The 22,883-nt window shown below is 29.7% G+C and overlaps 1 protein-coding gene across 4 annotated transcripts in view; it reads right to left on the bottom strand.

Annotated features, from left to right (window-relative positions):
- The window catches only part of LOC142332976 (uncharacterized), a 56,541-nt gene that overhangs the window by 20,331 nt on the left and 13,327 nt on the right, over window positions 1-22,883 (bottom strand). For 3 of the 4 annotated variants that reach the window (XR_012758465.1, XR_012758467.1, XR_012758466.1), the window contains exons 3-5: window positions 11,332-11,507; window positions 9,236-9,459; window positions 6,604-6,759 (exon numbers count right to left, since the gene is read on the bottom strand). Coding sequence is in view for 1 of the 4 variants with exons in the window: in XM_075379733.1 (XP_075235848.1) it covers window positions 6,696-6,759; window positions 9,236-9,459; window positions 11,332-11,424 (381 nt within the window). In the remaining 3 variants the exon portion in view is untranslated. Of the gene's footprint in view, window positions 1-5,406; window positions 6,760-9,235; window positions 9,460-11,331; window positions 11,508-22,883 lie in introns of those variants that run through there. The other variant, XM_075379733.1, reaches the window with a different exon arrangement.

Here is a 22,883-nt window from a genome sequence, read left to right as displayed (position 1 = left end):
TTTATTTCCCTTTTATTAAAAAAAAAATAATAATCTGATGTGGACACCACATGACTTCCTTGTACACCTATTAAATTAAATTATATATACACATTTTTAAAAGTACATAAAATGTTATTTCACTAATAACTTCTGAATTTTCTTCATATTTTCTTTTTATTATTACTGAATTATTATTTATTGTAAAAGTTTTTTTTTTTACAATCAGAGGTTAAGAATTATATTATTAATAAATCAAAATATTTAAATTAAAAAAAAGGAAGAAAATGTTGCGAACAAAAAAAATAAAAACATTAAGAGATGATAAATATAAAGAGGAAGAAAATGTTACACCAAGGAAAAAATAGAACGATTAAGAGGATGAAGAATATAAAATGAGAGAAAATTTGAAAACTAGAGAATGTATACATAAATTAGGATCAGAAGAGTTATATCAAACCAAAGAGCGATAGTGACTGGCAACAAATAACAACTAAACGAAATAATGATAAACTTCATCTTAGGGAAAATACTGACCAACAAAATCAGAGGATTAATAAACTAAAAATAAGAATTTTTTGCAATTTATTAAAGATCAGGCATGTATGCCTCAGTATATATGTTGTTCTTGTGAGGGTCTATTTTTCAGTCACTCTGTAGTTAACTTCAATGTAGATAAATTAAACAGAAATTCCAGAATAATTAAATAAAATTGAACAGAAATTTAACTAGAATATCCAAAGATAATACAATTCTAAATTATAATTTTCAATTAATATTAAATAATCAGATATTTCACCAAATCTATTATACACACGTGTGTATGCGCGCATGCACACATGTAATAATGCCAATTAAATTACATATGCACATTTTTAAAAGTACATAAAATTTATTTCACTAATAACTTCTGATTTTTTTTTCATATTTTTTTGTTGTTTCATTGTTATTATTGAATATTATTTATAAAAAGATATTTTTTACAATCACATGTTAATAATTAAATAATAATATACAATTAAACTAATACATTTATAGAAAGAAATAAAAAAAATTAAAAAAAATTTTTTATTCAATAGACCCATTAAAAAAGCAGATAATATTCCTATTATTAAAATATACAAAACATAATATGTGCAAGTAAATAAATTAAAAAAAAAAGAATTAATAAACTATAATTTGACCTCATAAATTAAAATTCTGAACTAAAGCCATTAAATAACTGCAAAGATAAAGTAGAAAATATACTCCACGAGATCAAAAAGTTAGTAGAAAATTTAAAAGAAATACAATTAGGAAATACAACTATTTTATTTTGTGCAACATTAAAGAAATTTAACAAGGAAATATAAAACTTGTACAAAAATTACTTGACTATAACAGTATAAACCAATAAATCATCATTAATCAAGCAATAACACTACATTGTTCAAATCAAAATTATTTTACATTCCATGATACATTGTTATGGAAAGAAAGGTCCAATGGGTTCTTCTTAGTGTAGTAATCGGAAGACGTATGTAGTGATTTTTAATATTACGCACATTATTTTTAAATGCATACTAAATAAAAATGTTGGATCAGATGTAGTGGTGAAATTTTAGTATTTATAATATACACATAATTTGTAAAAGTAATAAAATAATCAACTGAACAATTTTTTCAAAATACACAAAACACACAAGAAACAGAAAACAATAAATCTACAAATCTTTTTAATATTAATAATATTAAAATTTTATACATAAAATTATAAATATAATTTTCCATAAAATTAAAAAAAGTATTTTTTCCATAAAATCATAAGCTAAAACTGTTAGCAGGAAACCATTATTAACAATAATAAGAATTAGTGAAAGATCAATATATCAATATTATCAAAACATTTTCTAATTTTTATAGTATGATTAATAATTTAAAGTCTTAGACTATATTGTGTGTTACATACATCAATATGTATCAATGTTGCACAATGGCATTCCAAGCCCACCAAAATGCAGAATTCAGTTCTACGACTAACCTCTTCATGCTATTTATCACAGGGACTGATTATATAGTGAATACTATTACTCCCACAGAATGCCTCTTACATCTCATACATCCACCCACAAGATTAGTTGGGACATAAAGAAGTTGATAAAATAAAAATTTGATGATAAAAATGGATTAATTAAAAAAAATTTATATATGTAGTGAACACAATTTCAACATTAAAGATATAAATTTACTAAATCCAACAACCATATTTACGAGATAACCACTGTCATTTTTTTTTAATGTTCTAATAAGTTACCAAATTATCAGATAACAGAATTAAAAAATAAAATAAATAAAAATAAGTATAACAGTACAGATGTTTATAAAATAAACAGTGGTAACAAAATGCCAGCCTCCATGACGAGAGAGATAACATCTTTCATCTGAAAGATCCCACTTTTGAATCCCAGTTAGATATAGCATTTTTTATATACCTCAATTTCCCCATTCTATATTTCTATATATATACAAACTTGAGCTTATATGATAAAAATTAAGCACCAAGAAAAAGGAGTAAAATATTTTATGTCCACAAGACCAGCAGAAAACATGTTTTCTACTGATATGTTGGAGCATTTTGTTTGATAAATAAAAATTCAATTGTGCGATAATATTAAATATTACACTATTCTTAAAATACAAAATATAGTATCCTTTACAGACATCTGATACAATGACATATCAGATACAGTGACCAAAACTTTGTCGGTTTGTTTGGTATACTGTTAATTCATAAATGCTGTATGTATATTGTTTATAATTACACCGGTTACAGAGACAAATCGGTTATTATGACTTACTTTTTCTACTTCAATGCAACATTTTATTGCTTATAATGACGGATGGAAGTAACATAGTATAACAACATTGTAGCTACAGAAATATTTCTGTAAAGAAAGTATTTTTGGTTAAAATGAGTCATCTTTTCCTTTTTATCTGCAAATGTAGTTTTAGTTCTTGTTTTTCTTATCTTCTTCCTGTACCAGATTATTGTAAATTGAAGCACCCGTATTCAGTTATTAATCTTTTGCTGTGAGCATATCATATCGTGTGGGTACAGTATTTTACTTTACGTATCCTGTGTAATTCATTTAATAATAATTTAATTATGACTTCGTGAAAAACATTTGCAATAGAGGACATTATCTGGTGATTAGAGAATGGTGAAACTAATAAAGACATTGCCCAAAAATTAGGCATAGGACATAAGACAATATCGATGTGGCAGAACTGTGAAAAAATTAAGAAAAGTTTTAAACAAATTCTATGAAATCAAAAAAAATTATGGCCTTGTCAACATAATGATGCAGACCAAGCGCTGTTAAAATGGTTTAAATACCAGAGGGCTAGTGATTAGTGATATCCCTATTAGCAGCCCTATACTGCAAACTAAGGTGAAAGATTTTTCTGAAAAATTGGGTAAGCCATGTGAAATAATTTCAGCTTGGATACAATAGTTCCATCAGTATCAAGATATTGTGTAAGGGAGAATAACCGGCGAGGCCGCAGCAGCTCCAACCGGTGTGTCAGAAAAATGGCTAGAAACTATTTGGCCAAAATTAAAGAGCACTATTCAGGTGAAAAAATCTGTATGCTGATAAATCCGGTCTTTTTTTAAACTGACGGCACAAAGAACCATTCAGTTTAAAGGCGAAATGTGTTTGGGGGAAACTTATCAAAAGAAAGACTAGCAATACTAACTGCTACAAATATGACTGGAACTGACAAAAAAATTCTGGTTATAGGCTGTCTGGCTTATCCACACATTGAAAATCTTCTGTGTATAAAGTTAGTGTCTTACTACCAAAAACAAAAGCAACCTTAACGTCCCTAGATCAAGGCATGAAAAGTCAGCATGATTAAGTCACTACAAAAAACACCTAATTTTACAAATGATACACGATTTAGATCAAAAAATGGAAACACAAAATAATTATTCTGGATGCTATAATTACATTAGAAAGATCATGGAATGAGGTTTCTCCGCTGACTGTAAAAAAATCGCTTTCGACATGCAGGATTTTTACCACAGGCTGGCGAAGTTACTGACATCACATGCAAAGAAGAATCTTTAGTGGAATAGAGCAATAGTCTGCAAAACCAATCGTTGGCAAATGCATTGCTTGAAGATTATCAAGAGGTTGACAAAGATTTAAAAACACATGAAACTGTAACAGATGATGTAGTGGCTTCAGTACTAGTGAAATAGATGGGGACATAGGTAATGACAATGAAGGTAACAATAGCAACAACGATGAAGACATCAACCTGCCAAATCTTACAGAAGTTTTAGCGGCAATGAAAACCATTTGCCAGTTTCTCAGTTTTACAGAAATTATTAATTAAGAAACAAAGAGTGTTTCTTTTGATTTAGAAAAGAACCTTCATAAACTGTATTACAACACGAAATGTTCAAAACAAAGCAAAATAACAGACTTTTTGCAGAAAAAGTAATTTTTACAATTTTTTTTCCATCTTATTTTACTCTACCGTATTTGTATTTATTATTGCATACTTCTGTTTCTTTTATATTATTCTATTACAGAAATAAATTATTATTATTTTTAAACATTATTATTTTAATGTATTACAATACCCGTGTAGATGGCATATTAAAGTAGTACCACAAAAAAGCTACCTAAACATCAGTTACTGTGACTATCGGTTACAATGAATTAAAATCGTCGGCCCCTTAGAGGTCACTATAAACAATATTTACTGTACATCAATATAAAAATTAATAATAAAGATTCACGTCATACTCTGGAAAACTTACACAAAATAATCAGCAATGAGAATACAATAAGTTAGTCATAGATGAATAAATTATGGCACAAAAAAAAAAAAAAACAGAAATTCAACAACTGGATCAGATAAATTACACATCTAAGCAGTAAGTTGGGTTTTTGTTAAAAATAATTTTAGCAAAAAACAAACTTTTTAAGCCGTAATAAAACCAACGTCAAAGACAGCACTAAGTATTTAAAAATTAAACACCTTCCAATTCCTATTTCTTTATTTTTGATGCAGTTTTTTAAATTAGTTTATTTTTTTTTTAAAAGTAGTTTACTTCCATTCACAGGACTTCACATTATTTACTAGTTGGCATTTAAGTAATATTGATAGGAGGAGAATTACACACTGCAGAAAAACTAATAAAATCAGTCTTCTACATGAGAAGAAACACAAAAACACTTTGTAAAAAAAAAATCATAAGGAAGGGGAAGTTCTAGATCATCTACACCTGCTCTTTTTCCAACTGGATGATTTTTTCTTTAAATTTTAATTTCTGATGATTTCAAGACTATAAGGCGTTTATGAAAGTTTTCTAGATGTTAAGTATAAAAATAATCTTAAAAAATACAAATGAAAATAAAAAGAGGACAATCATCAAATTTTAATTTAATAGTACTTAAGTTTTATTTACTTTTTTAACACTTATTACAACCTACAAGAGCTTCTGAGAACAACAAAATATTAACTTAAAAACATCAACATAATCTTTCATTACTAACAAACATTATCTTTTTTTAGAAATTCTGTCAACTTTCCTATATAAATTTTCATTACACATTTTCCACACAATATGAATAACCGAACAGACAGTATGCTTTTGGCAAAAAGACGTTATGATCAGTATAACAAAAAATTATAACAATAGTTATTTGTAAAATTAAGCAATAATTGTTTAAAGGAAAGTTCATTTACTTACTAATTTTCAAAATAAAACCACAGTTAAGTGTAAACTGTCTTATAATACTTTAAAACACAAAAATACTTTCATTCAAATTTTTCAGCAAATAGAAACCCTAAAACTAATGAAAATACATGTTGTTTTTTTTTTCATTTTATATATGTCACAGACTTTGACATACATCTTAGGAAGAGTGGAAGGCCTGTTTACCTGATAAGTACCTCAGACACTAGTTTGAGCATTTGTGCAAATCCAGATAGGAAAGTACAATCCCACAGTTGCCTAAACCCAAATGAAGAATTATTTTTAAAAGATGAAGCGGATGAATTGCCATCAGTACTGAAGGTGTCAGCATACCATCACAGATGGAATCAGATTGTTAGTTGACACATTTACTGAGGCAATTATTAGAGAAAAAAGAAATAAAAAATAAGGAATGGCCGACTCTAACCAAGTTAGTAAACAGTTTTGCCCAGGAGTTTTCACAAATTTAAGTGAAAATTAGTAAAATCTAGACTTAGAACTTTGTCCATATTAAAAATAGACAAATAGTAAATACAGAATTTTTGGTAAACTGCATCAATAAAAATCCTTGAATTTCTAAATTTAAAGTGGTGATAAAAATAATTGTTAAATATACAAATTACATTACAGAACTAAACACTGAACTGCTTTGATAGTAATGAATCTAAAAAAATAATTCCAAACAATAAACAGATTCATATAAGCTGCTGTTAAAAGTTGCTTCCCATAACGCTCAACTGTTTTTCAATTTTATAAATATACCCTATGAAATGATTTTCTTATAGTGTAACTTTTCCCACGATTATTCATGAAATTTATTATCATTTTAATAAAGATCTGGAGTAAAATTAAAAACAATGTGCACTTACAAGTCCAAATTGTCATCTCCTGATAAAGGCCCATTTGATGAACTAAGCAGTAATAATATTTTCTGTGGAACTGGTTTACCTGCTTCTCTAAATTATTCCACTAAATTAAGAAGCTCTTGTAAATGGTGTAACCTGGCCTTAGCTTCATGCAACTTCCTAAAAACAATGAAGACAAATTTTTACAAAGATACAATAGATAAAAAAAGAAATTAGTATGTAAAATTGAAAAATACACCATTATATGATAGGTTATCCAGAAAGTAAGTTCCAAGTAGCTATTAAAAAGATCAAGAACAAACTCATAAAACCCACATTGTGGTGGCAGTGTGTCGAGTTTTGCCATGAATCAACACAACGTCCTGGGTAAGCAAGCCACATTGCCTATTCTGGATTACACGATGCAATTATTTTGGCTTTTCACAACAACATCACTATTTAGACACATGATTTTGCAGGTGGAAAACATTATAGCTTACATTTTGTCTTTCTGGGTGACAGAGGGTATCACCATTTCACAAATTATCATTTCATATCAGGCATTACTTGTGATGCCCATGTCTCATCCCTAATGATATATGGCTGAAGAAGTTGATGCCTGTTCTCTGTACAGAGTCAAAAATTCAAATGCGCTATTCAACCATTTCATTTTGTGATTTTCCATAAACATCTTAGGCAACCAGCATGCACACAATTTTTAACAATTCAATTTCTCAGACATTTTATGTAAAAGCAAATGTGAAATTACTGGAAAATGCATGAAAAAAGGTACTTGGTGAATCATCTGTTCTCTTTAATCTTGTCATCAATTGTATGCATCAAATCACATCCCACTCATCTCCATAACATGGAATCACTCACTGCATTTTCTCCATTAACGCGGCAAATCTGATGGTGAATTTCAACCGATTTAATAATCTTTGCAGTCAAGAAAAAGATCACAGATAAGATAAATATTATTATCTCATATATTTAATATTTATAATATTATAATTAATATTGTAATTTCACACACAGTGGGTTTCTCAATTTTCTTAAACGTTATAATACACACTAAGAAGTGAACAGACACACTACTGAATAAGAATGGCATAGGCTTAGAACACACGTGCAGAATCATAATCGAAGCACTGCAGCAGTAATATTTAGAAATGGAACTACTTTCTGGATATATCTCATATCATACTCACCAATAATGAGAAGAGACAAATATTAGTATTAAAGTAAACATACATAAAAGATTCTGTTACAAAAGTAACTGATCTTATTTTCTTCCAAAACTACAGCCTCCCATTAAAGATACACTATACATTTGGGGAAATTTATTAACAGTGATTGAGAAAATTCATTGCTTTACTAATGATAAGGAGCCAAAATCAAATATTCTTTTATAATTTTAAATTTATTAAAATATTTTTACGAATGTTTTCTAATACAATAACATTAATTTTAATAGTAAAAATCGAAACTGTACTACAGTTGAAGAGCTTGTCCATGTACAAGGTCAATAAACCTAAGTTCAATAGAATTACTAAAACAATATACACAATACAGGTAATGTTTGTATTTGCTATGGTAAGTTAGTCAAACCTAATCTGTATTTAGAAATCTACCTGGCTTAAACTTGTCATTTCATTTAATAATTTAGCACGTCTATTTTACGATTAAATTTTCTGAAGACATTTTTTAAATTTAATTGCGAGTAGTTTTACAAAGTAAATTCTAGTGAGTAAAATTAGCTAGTCAGTATAGACAGTTCTATAAATAAGAAATCATATGATGAGGGATATGAAATTAAGGGATGCAATGTCTTTAATTTATGTAATATATTTCTTTAATATCAAATATTTTATTATAAATGTATTCAACTATATCTGATCTTTATCTATGGCAAATTTTGATCTTGAAGCTGAACCAGAAAGTGCTTTATGTAGATTTAAAATTTGTACTGTACAAGGAAAAAAGACAAACTTTTAAAAAGCTAAAATATAAACCAAGAAAAACAAAATTCAGATGACAAAATAGGTATGAATGTAATTAAATTTAATGGATAGTAAATGGGGCAGGAACTAAGCAAAATAGAGAATTAAGTAGAATTTTTCAGGGTATACATTCAGTTTCAACAATTAAGCAGAGAAAACACCAATATGTTATTTTTGGTTTAAATCAACCTCCATTAGGTATCTATGATATCTATACAAATAATTTATCTATGATTTTATAAGAAAAAACTCATAAATACAAATATATTTTTCTTTTGGATGACTTTAATGTTGATATTAATCCAAAGGAACAAACATACCCAAACTCTGGAGTTATAATAAAAATCTTTAACCTATTTACAGCAAATGAAATCATAAAAATGATTAAAACTTCCCGATCAATCAGTGAAAAACTAATATACCTGTACCTGAAAATAATATAGCTGAACAACCATCAATTTACTACTTAAGTATTTCTAATATTCCAATGAAATTGAAATAATAGATTATATTTATAATAACAGATTATTCTAATAAGTTGGAATAACACATTGCCTGCTTTGAGGCAATGTATTAAAAAAAATGTATTAATTTATCTATGTTTTTAAATAGGTATGGGGATATAAGACAAGCAATTAAAACAATGCACTAACAATGATTTAGTATGCAACTGTTGAGCAGTAATATTTGATGATACACCAGCACTATTACTATCCGATGCAACAGAGGTAGCACGGCTTGCCATTGCCATATTAACAGCAGACTGCTGCTGATGACCATGGGATATGACCTGTGTTCTGTTGTCTTGTTTAATCTTTGAGTGAATTATTTCTTCTCCTTTGTCATCTTCATCCTCCTCTTCAAAGCTTCCAAATTCCTTTCAACAAATAAAATAATAAGAAACAGAGAAAACCATTTCAGCCAGTGTTTTATGTATGCACAACACAACTTCTAATAACCCATATAAGATAACAAATACAAGAAAAGCTGATCAGAAATAACATTCTACTCAAGAAAAATGTACTAACTTTAGTTGAATAGGTCTACAGTAATGACACACTTTGGAGTGAGATTTCACAGTTCATTCATTCAATTTATTTAATTAAAATTAAATAAATTGAATAAAATAAAATCAAGTAAAATCTGAATTAAATTCAATTTAATTTATTTTTTAATTGAAATAAAAATAAAATAAAATTAATTTATTCAATCTGTTTTCTAATCTAATGTTTCATTCATTCAATAACATCTGTATACCTCAGTAAACTAAGCTAATTTTGAACTTGGAAGATGATCATCCCAAAAACTTTTTAAATTCATAGGGAGAGCCAATGAAATGCAGAAGGTATTGTAAATTGTTCAATTTTAATATGAATTTTATACTATAAACTATTTTATATTTTCCTACTTAAGAATCTATTTTAATTATTTTGTATTTATAATTAGTATTACTGAACTATATTTTATCTTACGATAATCAATTTATTAAACAATAAGGAAACTTTTTTTTGTAATGATTATATGAAAATTTTTCTGTTTGCTGCTATATTCACTGTTATACCTAAGTCTGAAAACAATGTGGATACTTCTCACCAGCTGCACAAATCTGCTGCCACCCATATTTCTTGTATCATCAAATGTCAAGGCATAAAACAAATTATAAGTCATTTTGTTACTGTACTGAATATTATCAGTACAAGTATAATATTATGTACTGAATCTTATAAAATCTACCTAAAAATACGTATATCCATTTAATGCTATATGTAAAGTACAGTACTAAATTTTCCTACGATGTAAAATAGAATATGTATACTGTACAGTACTATACATACTGTATAAGTATACTTTATTTCACTATGTTACAAATTACCTGCATAAACAAAAAAAAAATTAGTCATGTCAGAGTTGTAACTGATAAATTCGCATTTAACACTACATAAATGTTTACATTTTCAGTAACCGAATTTTTGACTTCTTTCATATCTGCTCACTATGTTACCATGATCCAAATTACTTACAAACTTATGAAATTTTTTAAGGGAATTACGGTACTCAGTTTTAATAAAATAGGTCAATGTAATAAACAGCGAGAATACTATTGGCAGCTGATGAACAGATATTTGTTTACTTAATTATTTCCAAGAATGATGATAGTCCTTGACCTTGAATAACTTTGACTCAACCATGAGAGATTTCTTTTCTTGGATTTAAATAAAATTTAAAGTTGAGCTGCTATTAATAAGAACGTAAAAACCAACATTTAAAAATAAATTACAAAAATTTCTGTTGAAATGTTATCCTAATCATGGAAAATTTTACTATGAGAAAGCATGATGTTACTATGTCTGCTCAGAGATGATCATTTGCAATGTCATCAAAATATACAAATTTTAGTCTACATAACTCATAAATTGCACATATTTTTCTTTCAAATATCATGAATGAATTTATTTTATAATATTTCATTTTAAAATTTGTTTATTTCTCTGTAACCGTACATATTATAAAGTCTAACTGCAACTTTTACTTTCCTGATGATGAAAATCATGATTAATATGCCCTATTTACAACATGCATACATTCTTTTACAGTACTTGTTAATTTCAGGAAGAAATAGAAAGCCATAAGTGATTTCCAAGTAAGTAAAAGGAGTATTCATATAATAATCACAAAAGCTATCAGATAACATAGCGGGCGACATAAAATATGAATAAACTGATAAAATAAGTACATAATTTAAATTTACCTGTGAATTATTATGCAGATTAGCAGCATTAATTGATGATGATGAACTTGAAGTGAGATGTGATGCTGTAATGTTTGATAAAGCAGTATGCATTCTATTCGATTGCTCCTTCAAGGCAGCCAATTCAGAAATTTTATCTTCAATATTTTCATTTTCAACAGGACCACTACAGTTCTCTAAATGTTAAAAAAAAGATTAGTAAAGTAAAAATCCTGAGACTTATTAAGTACATTCACTATATCATTAGCAACAACGACTGTGGTCAATATATCTGGTGTCACCAATATATAAACCACTACATACAAACCTTCTTTGATGAAACAAATAGAAAAACTTGTAAAAATATAAATAAATAAAACCAACTTTAAAAAACTGCACTAAAAGATAAAGAATAATTTTTCAATTCTTATTCAACATTTACTTCAATCAGCATCAAATAAAAACAAATCACAATTTTTTATTAAAAACAAAACCAATTTTGTAACAATTATTAAGAGCAGACAAAAAAAAAAATCAAAATTTAGACAGGATCAGAAAGTGTATTTTTAATTTTTAGTGGAGTTTTTTGAAGTCTGTTTTGTTGTAGCTTATTTTGCAATGTTAATTTTGATTTCATTTAAAATCTAGATACAGCTAAGAAAATTCCACCGAAATGAAAAAGAAACAAAGATACAAAAAAGTATCAAAAATCATTCAAATCATCAGTGCATTTAATTTCATTTTTCATTGAGAAAGTCCTCATTTAAAGTTTTTTTGGAAAACTTACAACAGGCTCATCAAATAAATAGAGTATTTCCTCTACAAAATAACAAAAGAATCATTGAAATCAGGCTGTTGAAGAACAAGGTTAGAATGTAAAAAAATGACAACCTCCTTCCTTTACTTATTGAAGAATCCTTTATTCAAATTGATTAAAAATTACCTCAACTAATTTACCTCCTTAAAAGAGAAGTAAAAATCAAGTAATAAAAAATAATACAGTAGATTCCATATACCACTGGTTAATTGGAACAGCCGGTTTTTAGGGACAGTTCTTTAAACAACAAAAACGAAATAAGATTTTACACAGATAAGTATTTCATTTATTTGGTTGATAACACCGCTTATTTGGGCCAATATCTGATGTATATTTCTAATTAAAAACAAATATGGCCAGTGGTGAACAACAAATTTTGTGGTTCTGAGAATTATGTGGCTAGATAATGGTGCGAGATAGAGGCAGTATACATTTTAACAGATAAACTGCAGTAATGATGCTTCTTTCCATTAATCATAACAAATAATAAATAATTAATCAAATGATAATCATAATAACAAACATAATTAATCATAATAAAGGAGTTTGTCATAGTACATGACATCACCTGTGATGTGATCGATGTTTAACAAATCCATTCTAAATTACGGTTTCTAAGAATTTCAGTGAGTCATGCCCATCTCAAACGACTAGCTCCTTTGCAATTTATGGTTTGCCACTTGTCTTTCATATAGTGTACATTGAACTTTATATTTCCATGCTTCTCTTTAGTTTTTTTTTTATTTCACAAGTGTGAATAATTTAATTTTACCAACAAAGAGTGTACGATAACTCTCATTTTTGTTACTGTCCAGCTGTTTTGTTATCTGAAGTTATAGTTTTTGATTTTTTATTTCCAGTTGTATCACAAATTTTGCTGACATTTTTATGCATAGGCCTGTATCAATGTTTTTAAACTGTGTCAATTTTTGTTGTTAATCTCCTGTTAACAGTTAATTAGAATGTGAATTAAAATTTTGTGTAAGATATGACATTGGGTGAACGAATAAAGCTTCTTGACAAAATAAAAATGTATCTACCTAACCTAAGCCAGCATATACTATAACTGGTGTACTGAAAAGTACGATAGCTCGTATTGTACTCTAAGAAGATAAAATACACCAAGAATGGATTTAAAAAAATCATGGAACATCTCAGAAAATTCACCACTCCAACTTTGCAAGGTGTTAGTGTCAATGGTCTAAAGCTTAAAGACGAGGCACAAGTTTTTGCTAAAAAGTTTAATCATAACAAATTTAAAGCAGTGGAAGGCTTGTTATCTTGTTGGAAAATGAGAAATCAGATAAAATATATGAAGCTCATGGTAAAAAACTGAGTGCTGATACAGAAAATGCTGCTTCATAGAAATCTATCAAACTCCCTGAAATTCTTCAGAATTTTTCTGCCATTGTCATTTACAACACCGATTAAATGAGACTGTATTATCGTGCTACACCGGATTGGTCCTTGTGCTACAAACATGAAGTGTTGTCTGGATTCAAAAATCTACGGACAATGTTACTGTGCTTTGTTGTGCTAATATGTTGGGAAGTGACAAATGAAAACTCATAATTGGGAAGGCTGCCAAGCCTTGTTGTTTTAAATGGCCTAGAATGAACAGTTTGCTGGTACATTACATTTCTAATAAAAACGCTTAGATGACAAATGCAATCGTTTCAGAATGACTTAGCAATCAGGATGTTGAGTTGCAGAAAAAATTTGCAGAAAGAAACACTATACTTCTAATTGACAATTGTGCTGCTCATCTGCGACCAAACTGTTTAAAAAAACATTACTATTGAATTTTTACTGTCAAATACAACAAGCCTCATCCAACAATTAGACATAGGAATTATAAAAAATATGAAGTCTATTTACCAATGTAAGTTGGTGAACCACATTCTTCTTCTAGAAATAGAGGAAAATTTACTGAATTCGAGCTCTACAGCTACAAAAGTAAGTGCAAGAGTCAACTTGTTGCAAGCAATTCAGTTCATAATCAACAGCTGGGGGAGAAGTAAAACAACAATAAAAAATTGTTTTGCCCGATGTGGTTTTTCTAATCCAGAAGAAGAGCCAGAAAATATGCAGGGACATGACAGTAACATGTCACTGCAACAAGTTGAAAATTATCAACTTATAAATTATAATTCATGTAAATTGACAAAAATAATGAATGCATACAAATAAAGAAATACGACATCGCTGTTATAGAAAAATGCCAGCCTACATGGAGCACAATGGATAAAACCAATGATGTTGAAAATGAACCAGAAATACAAGTTGTAATTCAAGATGAAAAAAATTTATTGTGGACCTCAATGGTTTTTTATGCAGGATGGAAGGGAAGGCGGCAGTCCCTCAATTGGAGTAGAAAATCTGTACAAATTTTGATGACTGTAAATCATTAAAACGAAAATGACAGTACAGGTTGAACAAATTGTTTCAAAGAGAACAATCAGGTGAGACTTTTATGCTGTGTATACATGGCTATCTATTTTATTTAAACATTGGACACAAAAAACATTTTATTTTATTTTGAGATCTGAAGGCACTAAAAAATAATGATCAATCATTTCCTTTCAGTTAGTTTCGTTACTACATGCAGCCTACTTAAACAGTACAATACATATTTTTAACAGTAAGCTACATGAAGAGGTTATTTGAACTACATTAACCAATTTAGAATTTGGTTTTCACATTAAATTTTTGCGACTGCATTATACCATACCTCGTGTGTATGTTGGTAGAACTTGCATATAGAATGTGTATGGGTATTATGTTTAATGCAATAGAGTACATATAAGCTACAATTTACGAAGTTGTTTATTAGGGCCAGCTGTTTAAGTGGGCCAAAATGCTCCAGTCCTGTTGTGTCCCAATAAACCGGAGTCAACTGCATTGCAAATTAAAATAAATACTTTTTCTAATTTGCATAAAAATGTTTGTGACAGATGGACAACCAGTGATAAGAGATATACGTATTGGCCTATGCGACAGACATAGTGCACAAACTCATATTTTGTACTGTAGGAGCCTAATCTTCAGATCAGATATGTCATCCACAACTTACTGTTTTGTAACTGATTTACAAATTCTTGCTACATCCTTCATTTAAAAAGTGATCAGAGCTTTTTGAAAATTTGATTCCTCACATGAAAAATCTGAACATTTATTTTTTTTTTAGACTAAAACACGATAAATATTGATCAAAGATTTTCTCTAACTACTGCTCCATTTGTATAAAATGAAACAATGTATATAACATTGTTTCACAAATGAAAGGGGTACATTAATTTGTTGCTTCATACTGGCTGTCATGTTTATCTTATAGCTATGATGTATGTAAACTAACTTAGGTAAAAGTAGCACTAATCAGAACTGTTTTCTCTAAGAATAATGACATCCAATCCCTGCAGGAACAGAGTGAAGGTTTGCTAGTATAGCTGAATTTTATCTATACTTTGGTAGGCTAATTGTGCTGATATGCAACCATTTATTTTTTGGTTCAGTGAATAAAACAGGAACCATATCACCCCGCACTTTCCCTAGTAAGCTATCACTGTTTTTAGGATGGCTATGTCAATTAAAAGTGATTTGTAATTCATGTCAAGTCAACTACAACAATTATGATTATGGCACTTAACAACTTATAAATTTTCAAATAACTTTTTCTGTAAAGTATTTACAAAACACACTGTTCATAAGATTGGTCTGACAATCTACTCCTGAAAAATATAAAAAAAGTAAATTAATGCTTAAAAAAATTTTATTCATTCCGATCTAAATAAAATGTTATTTTATTTAACAGTGTAACAGAATAGTGTTTTACAAAGATTTTTGACTTTCCTTTTATTTCCTGCAGCACCAACAAAAATATACAACAAATTGCAGAAATTTCTTAACACACTGCAGAAATTCAGTGTGTTAGTGCTGAATTTCACTTTTTGCAAAATGTACTTTTTGCAATATGATAATGTACTTTTAGTGCACACAAAACATGTCTTCCTTCTTATTTTTTCTGACAAAAAACACAAAAGTTTTTGATGGTGATGTTTGAGAAATATCATCTCCAATTTTAGTGGCCATAGCAAGAACATTTTCAGTATTATGCTCATGATATTTTTACATCTCTTGAAAGGGTGTTTTTGTCAGCTGGATACTGATATTTCTCCTTGGCATCAGTTTCTTCTTATTTTTAATTGACTGATGAAGATCTATCAATATGAATTAATCAGTACTATTTATTATGGCACAGAATACACAGCGAGGCCTCTCTTAGTTTTTCTTGAGCAAGACATAGGGGAGGATTTTTCATTAAACGTACCAACAGCACTTTTTGAGTCATTATAAAACTCAATTATAACTGGTTTACCACTCCCATAATACTATTTTTACATATAGTCAATAACAAAAAAAAATTTTTTGTTGGCTTTGTTTGATATGGAACCATTATTTCATATTATCATAGCAGAACATTGAGATCTCAGCTTCTTATACATTTTCATTTCAGCTAGAATTTCAGGTTTATTTTTGTTTTAATGTTCTGACAATAGTTAGTTTAAATCAGAGTTTCTTAACCTTTTAAGTGAGCCGCACCCCATTGAAAAATACATTTTGATTTTTAGGTTTAGAAAAACACATTTTTTAGTGAAATTTATTGTTTATTTTTTTAAAATGTAAATTTTTTATAACATTATTATTTTTCTTAATGACTAGACAAAAAACAATTGGTTGATGTCATTGAAAATTCAAATACATACTTTTCAAATATCGCAAAAATAATATATGTATATTGTTAGAGGCTTCTCCCGCACCCCCAAAAATACCTTCCCACAACCCCAGTTAAGAACCACTGGTTTAAATGAATCAAGCAGAGTAGTGGTTTGTGGGATTGAAGTAAACTAATTATCATATTATATATTAATACTGCTTCAATGGATCACTCATGACAGTTTTATAACAAAAAAACTAACACTATTCAGAATATATTCACTATTCTTATGAAATATAATTAAAAATATTAAAACTACAGGCATATATGTTTACTGTCTCGGTCAGTGAAGTAAAATTTTACTTCACTATGATGGCCAGAGATCATGTGTTTTCTATGGTGAAGTGGTAGCATCTCAGCCTTTCATTCGGAGGTCCCAGGTTCGAATCCCTGTCGGACATGGTATTTGTCATATGGTTCAAAATTTCATTTTCATATCCCATAGGCAAGCTTAAAGCTTATGTAGTGAAATCATAAAGCAAAAAAAAGTCAATCACTCTGCTGCTCTTAAAATCTGTTGGCGGCACATAATGACACTTCTGTTTTGTTTTACCAAACTAAAATTGAACATATTTTTAAATACAAATCATAATTTTTGAATGATTTAAATTTAAATGCATAAAAAGAAATTCAAAGAGGGCTTTGAAAAAATGACCTTTGCCATCATACAACTACAATACAAAATTCCAGTTGATTTCCTAGTTCTATATACCAATTTTGATGCATATGTCTGGATTAAGAATTTAAGAAACAATGAACGGCATAGATGAAGTCCTACACAAGAACTATCGCATGAAAATAAACAAGAACAAAACAAAAGTAATGAAATGTAGTAGAAATAACAAAGATGGACCGCTGAATGTGAAAATAGGAAGAGAAAAGATTATGGAGGCAGAGGAATTTTGTTATTTGGGAAGTAGAATTACTAAAGATGGACGAAGCAGGAGCGATATAAAATGTCAAATAGCACAAGTGAAACGAGCCTTCAGTAAGAAATATAATTTGTTTACATCAAAAATTAATTTAAATGTCAGGCAAAGATTTTTGAAAGTATATGTTTGGAGTGTCGCTTTATATGGAAGTGAAACTTGGACGATCGGAGTATCTGAGAAGAAAAGATTAGAAGCTTTTGAAATGCGGTGCTATAGGAGAATGTTAAAAATCAGACGGGTGGATAAAGTGACAAATGAAGAGGTATTGCGGCAAATAGATGAAGGAAGAAGCATTTGGAAAAATATAGTTAAAAGAAGAGACAGACTTATTATTGGAAGGTCAGATAGAAGGAAAAAATTGTGTAGGCAGGCCACGTTTGGAATATGTAAAACAAATTGTTAGGGATGTAGGGTGTAGAGGGTATACTGAAATGAAACAACTAGCACTAAATAGGGAATCTTGGATAGCTGCTTCAAACCAGTCAAATGACTGAAGACCAAAAAAACAGCTAATATTTATTTATTTGAATTTCTGTATTTGTCATGACAAAAAAAAACTGTGATTACTACGTATACAGTAAGCACACCTACAATGCAAATGCGCGCGCACCCCCCTCACACACACACGCGCGCGCGCGCGTAGAGAGAGAGAGAGAGACACATTATTTTTTATTAATAACAACATAAAGTAATGTGTGAAGTTTAATCTATATTTGTTTAGACATTTTATACTTCATTCTTGTATATTCACTAGCTGCAGGGGATGCCTCAGGCACGTCTCCGTAGCTAGGCCCTTTGGGCGGTTTGCCCTAGCGGGCGGCGTCTTGGAATGGCATTATTAGGTGTCCAAAATTGATTAGCTCTTAGAAATTTAACTGTAGGAATTGATACTAACTAATCGGGATTTTCAGCTAGTGATCGGTGCATTCCGGTGCCTACTTTTAGGTATTTCATAAGAAAGCTTCCTATTGTAATGGGTACCATGATTCGACTTCCCGAAAATTTCGACATATCTTCGCGATTCACATCCCCCAGACCCCAAAACCATCGTCAATTCAATAGTTTATATATATATATATATATATATATATATATATATATATATATATATATATTTCACTTTCTTGTGGACACGATAACTGCTGTAATTTTGCTCCAATCACTTTCAAATTGATACATAAAGTATAACGACTCAAAATCTTGGTCAAGTTTTTTAATGGGCAAAATCGGACCATGGGGGTGGAAATGGGGTGATTTTTCGAAAAAACAAAATATCGTTATAACTTTCTTATTAAATAAAATATCGAATTCGTTTGAAGTTCCTACTATTCTTTGGATAAGGGCCTAAAACTTATCTTAGTAAAGTTTCTTAATATAACCAACCGTTGGCCCAGGGGGTGAAAAAATGAGGTTTCGAAGACAAAATATCATAAAATTACATATAAAACTTTTTTTTAAAAGTTTTTATTAAATTTAAGGTGGAAACCTTTTTTTATCCCCTACTTAACACCGTTGAAATCTACTCCGCTTTCCGGCGCGTGCCGAAAAGGATTGTTGGTTATAGTTCATTATTTTATGAAGAAAAACAATGACACAAATAAAAAAATATGAAAAAAATTTTAAAACACCACCCGTAATTAAACTCACTAAAAGTAAAAAATAATTTGATTGTAAGTTTATGTGAAAATCATAACTTCAAATTAAAAATTTGATGTTTTTGCCAATTTTTTCTTATGCGTGTTTGCCCCCCACTCATTAGGCCATTCATCACTTATAAGAAAAAAATTGGCAAAAACATCAAAGTTATGATTTTCACATAATCTTACATATCACCGTCAAATCCATTCTGAGATACCGTCCTAAAATATTTTTTTACATTTTAGTGCGTTTAATTTAAGAGTTGTTTTTAAAAACTTTTTTTTATATATTTTTAATTTTCTATTTTTTAGTCTTCATAAGTTTATAATTTAAAGCTGCGCTAGCGCACAGGTTTGAACGTATTTATCGAAAGATCGGATCGGCACGTTTTACGGTGGGTGAGTGGAATCAAAACGTAGGGCTAAACGATTTAATTTTCGGATAACCAACATCCGGTCGATCAAGAGTGTATGCGATGCGTTAAACACCTAAGGCTCGACCTGCTGATACATACGCCGTTTGAATCGTGAAAATCGGACGAGCGGTTGCCGAGATATTACGGTGGCACCCCATCCCCAATTCCCGAACGGCGCCCCGGGAGCACTTGAAAATATTATCATGCAATTAGTGCCAGTGGGAGCGGATGGGGTGTTGTCTAGGGGGGTCGAACAATTTTTTCAGAGCGCTAGGACCGACCGTTTTCGAGATATTTGCAATTTTCATCCAAAAATTCGGATCCGGTTAAAAAGTACTAAATTTCCCAAAATTTCGATATATATTTCGCTTATATATCGATATGTACACGGTATATATAATATGCACAAGTATACACCTAACCACCACGAGACATGTACTAACGAAATGGGATTTTCCGCTAGTGATCGGTAGATTTCGGTGCTAAGCTAAGGGGAACGCGCGTGCGCGCGCACACACACACAAATACCGTTTAGTAGGGTAGGATTAGCTGTTTGTAGTACAAAACGTTCAATTTTTCTTTATGCCTCCGGGACCAACGTTTTAGGCATTGCTTCAGAGGATGGAATAAAATGATACATTTTGAATCCTGTGGCGTGTGAAAATGCCATATCTGAACGGGATTCGAACCAGGGACCTCCGAATGAAAGGCCGAGACGCTACCACTCGCACCACAGATGCCCGCTAAAAAGTTATATTTAGAGTTATCAAGTTCAACATTTTTATAATTCTCGGAATCGATTTTAACTTGGACACACATCAGATCACAAGGTATTCCCATCAGAGTATCGCTTCTTCCCCCCCACCAAAATCGTAATTTTAAGATTCTAGATTCGATTCCTGGCTTGAATTATCATTACAAACAGATTAATTTATTGAAGATTTGAGTTGATTCTCGTTTTGCACACAAATGGTAATTTACAGCTTTATTTATGCCTTACCCGCACGTCGCTCAAAAAAAAATTTCTGTAACCTAAAGGGATCAATTCTGTTACATTTTACATAATCTCATGGTCAACGTCTATAAAAATTAGAATCACAATCTATTGGTTTCTTATTCAAATAAATATTATTTACATCGACATATATATAAATTCATAATAAAAGATTTTAAAAACGTACTGATATATTGAAGGTGTCAGGTTCGAGTCTCATGTTAGACAACACCATCGGCAATTGTTTAGATAGGTTTCATACACTACAAAAGTGACAGGTCTTGAATTCAATATTTGACTTAAATATAAATATTGAAAAAAATGCTTGTAAGTCATTTATATTATTTCCATTGAAATAATATAAATAAATATAAAAAAAGAAATAGAATATAAAAAAAGAAATACATCGGTGATGAAAACGTTTGTAGTGTTAAAGGGTTTAATTTTATATTTTTGCTAAGTTATAATTTTATAAAATACAGTAATATAAGGGTTCTACAGTAATTTACGTGTTCTAACTGTGTAACCTTGAGCGGTTGTATGTGGACGAAGTGAGGAAGGGGTCCCCCCCTTCCCTTCAGCACTTCTTCATACAACGTACGGTGGCTAGGAAACCGAATCGGTTTCCTAGCAACCGTTGACAGAGTTGCCAGACTTACAAATACACGTTATAATCATAATGTTAGTATAATTTTTTTCATAATTCACATTTATACTTAACACACACATTTACACTCCAATAAAAGTTATGAATTGTTATAAAGCTAATCGATTTTTCTTTCTCGCCATATCTAAAACTTATCAGGATTAACAGTAATCTTCCATCCCCCCGACTTGTTACACGCAATCGTTTTGACTATTGTGGAGAACGAGCATTCATTAGTACATGTTACCGGAAGAGAGAGGGGTTTTTTTGACCGCACTATCTTTTCACTAGAAAAAAATTACAAAAATGTATGTTTCTATGAAAAGAAAATATTAACACACCGATATTATTTTACTGAATCGGTTATATTTTATCTTCGGTAACTCACTCAAAACTGTCTCCGGCATTATTATTCTGTTGAGTTTCGTTAACAACATATCCTAGCCTGGTGGCATGTTTTAAATAAACAGATAAAATCGGTTTAAAACAGCAAGATAACACCTCCTTGTTTTACAACGGCCACATTAATTTTCTGTTACATTTGCCCCAGTCTTTATTGTAGTTATAATACATCTAAAATACCTCAGATACTAAAATTAACGGCCAGAATTACTTTCTCTGAGAGTGATATGAAGTTCTTACACGGCTGAATATTATCTGCATTTTGGGAAACCATTTATTTCCAGTCTTCAGTTCTCCTTGTAAGCCTGGCATGAGACTTGTTATTCTTAAGTCGGTTGCGTTGTTTTCATAAGCGACTTGCGACTCGTGTCGTATCAGGTCACTTTCAACCATTAGATAAATAAATTTTTTATTTAAAAAACACACACACCCATACAGGCTTGTACGAACTGAAGAGTTTTGAATATAATTTCAAGGTGATAGAATATTCCATACTACAATATAAACATTATTTACATCATCTTCATATTCTTGTATCTTTTTGATATTACTAAATCTAGAATACTGAATTTGAATGCACTAGTACAAGTGTTCATTTGTTGTAGTATTATATTTAATTATTTTTATTGTTTTGTCATTTTTAAGATGGTAAGTTCAAATTTTAATTGATCTCGGTCTTTAACAATTCATTTTTTTTGTTTAAGAACTTTCACTTATTTTGTAGAAACCTTTAATTACAACTGTTTTATTTATAAATTGCAGGTATTATGTTTACTAATTATATATTGTAACTTTTTTTTATTTTATATTTTGAACAAGGGAAATAATGTTACTTCATCCATTCTTATACGGTAAAAATGGACACTACCCTAAAAACCAGTAATAAATATTTTTTTATGAAAATAGTTTATGTATATTTATAAATTTAGTTAATCGGATCAAGTTCACACAACAT

This window comes from Lycorma delicatula, chromosome 12, assembly GCF_047948215.1.
Source record: "Lycorma delicatula isolate Av1 chromosome 12, ASM4794821v1, whole genome shotgun sequence".
Taxonomy (NCBI): domain Eukaryota; kingdom Metazoa; phylum Arthropoda; class Insecta; order Hemiptera; family Fulgoridae; genus Lycorma; species Lycorma delicatula.
The sequence above is the reverse complement of the archived record's forward strand: the minus strand, read 5'-3'. Positions and strand labels throughout refer to the sequence as shown.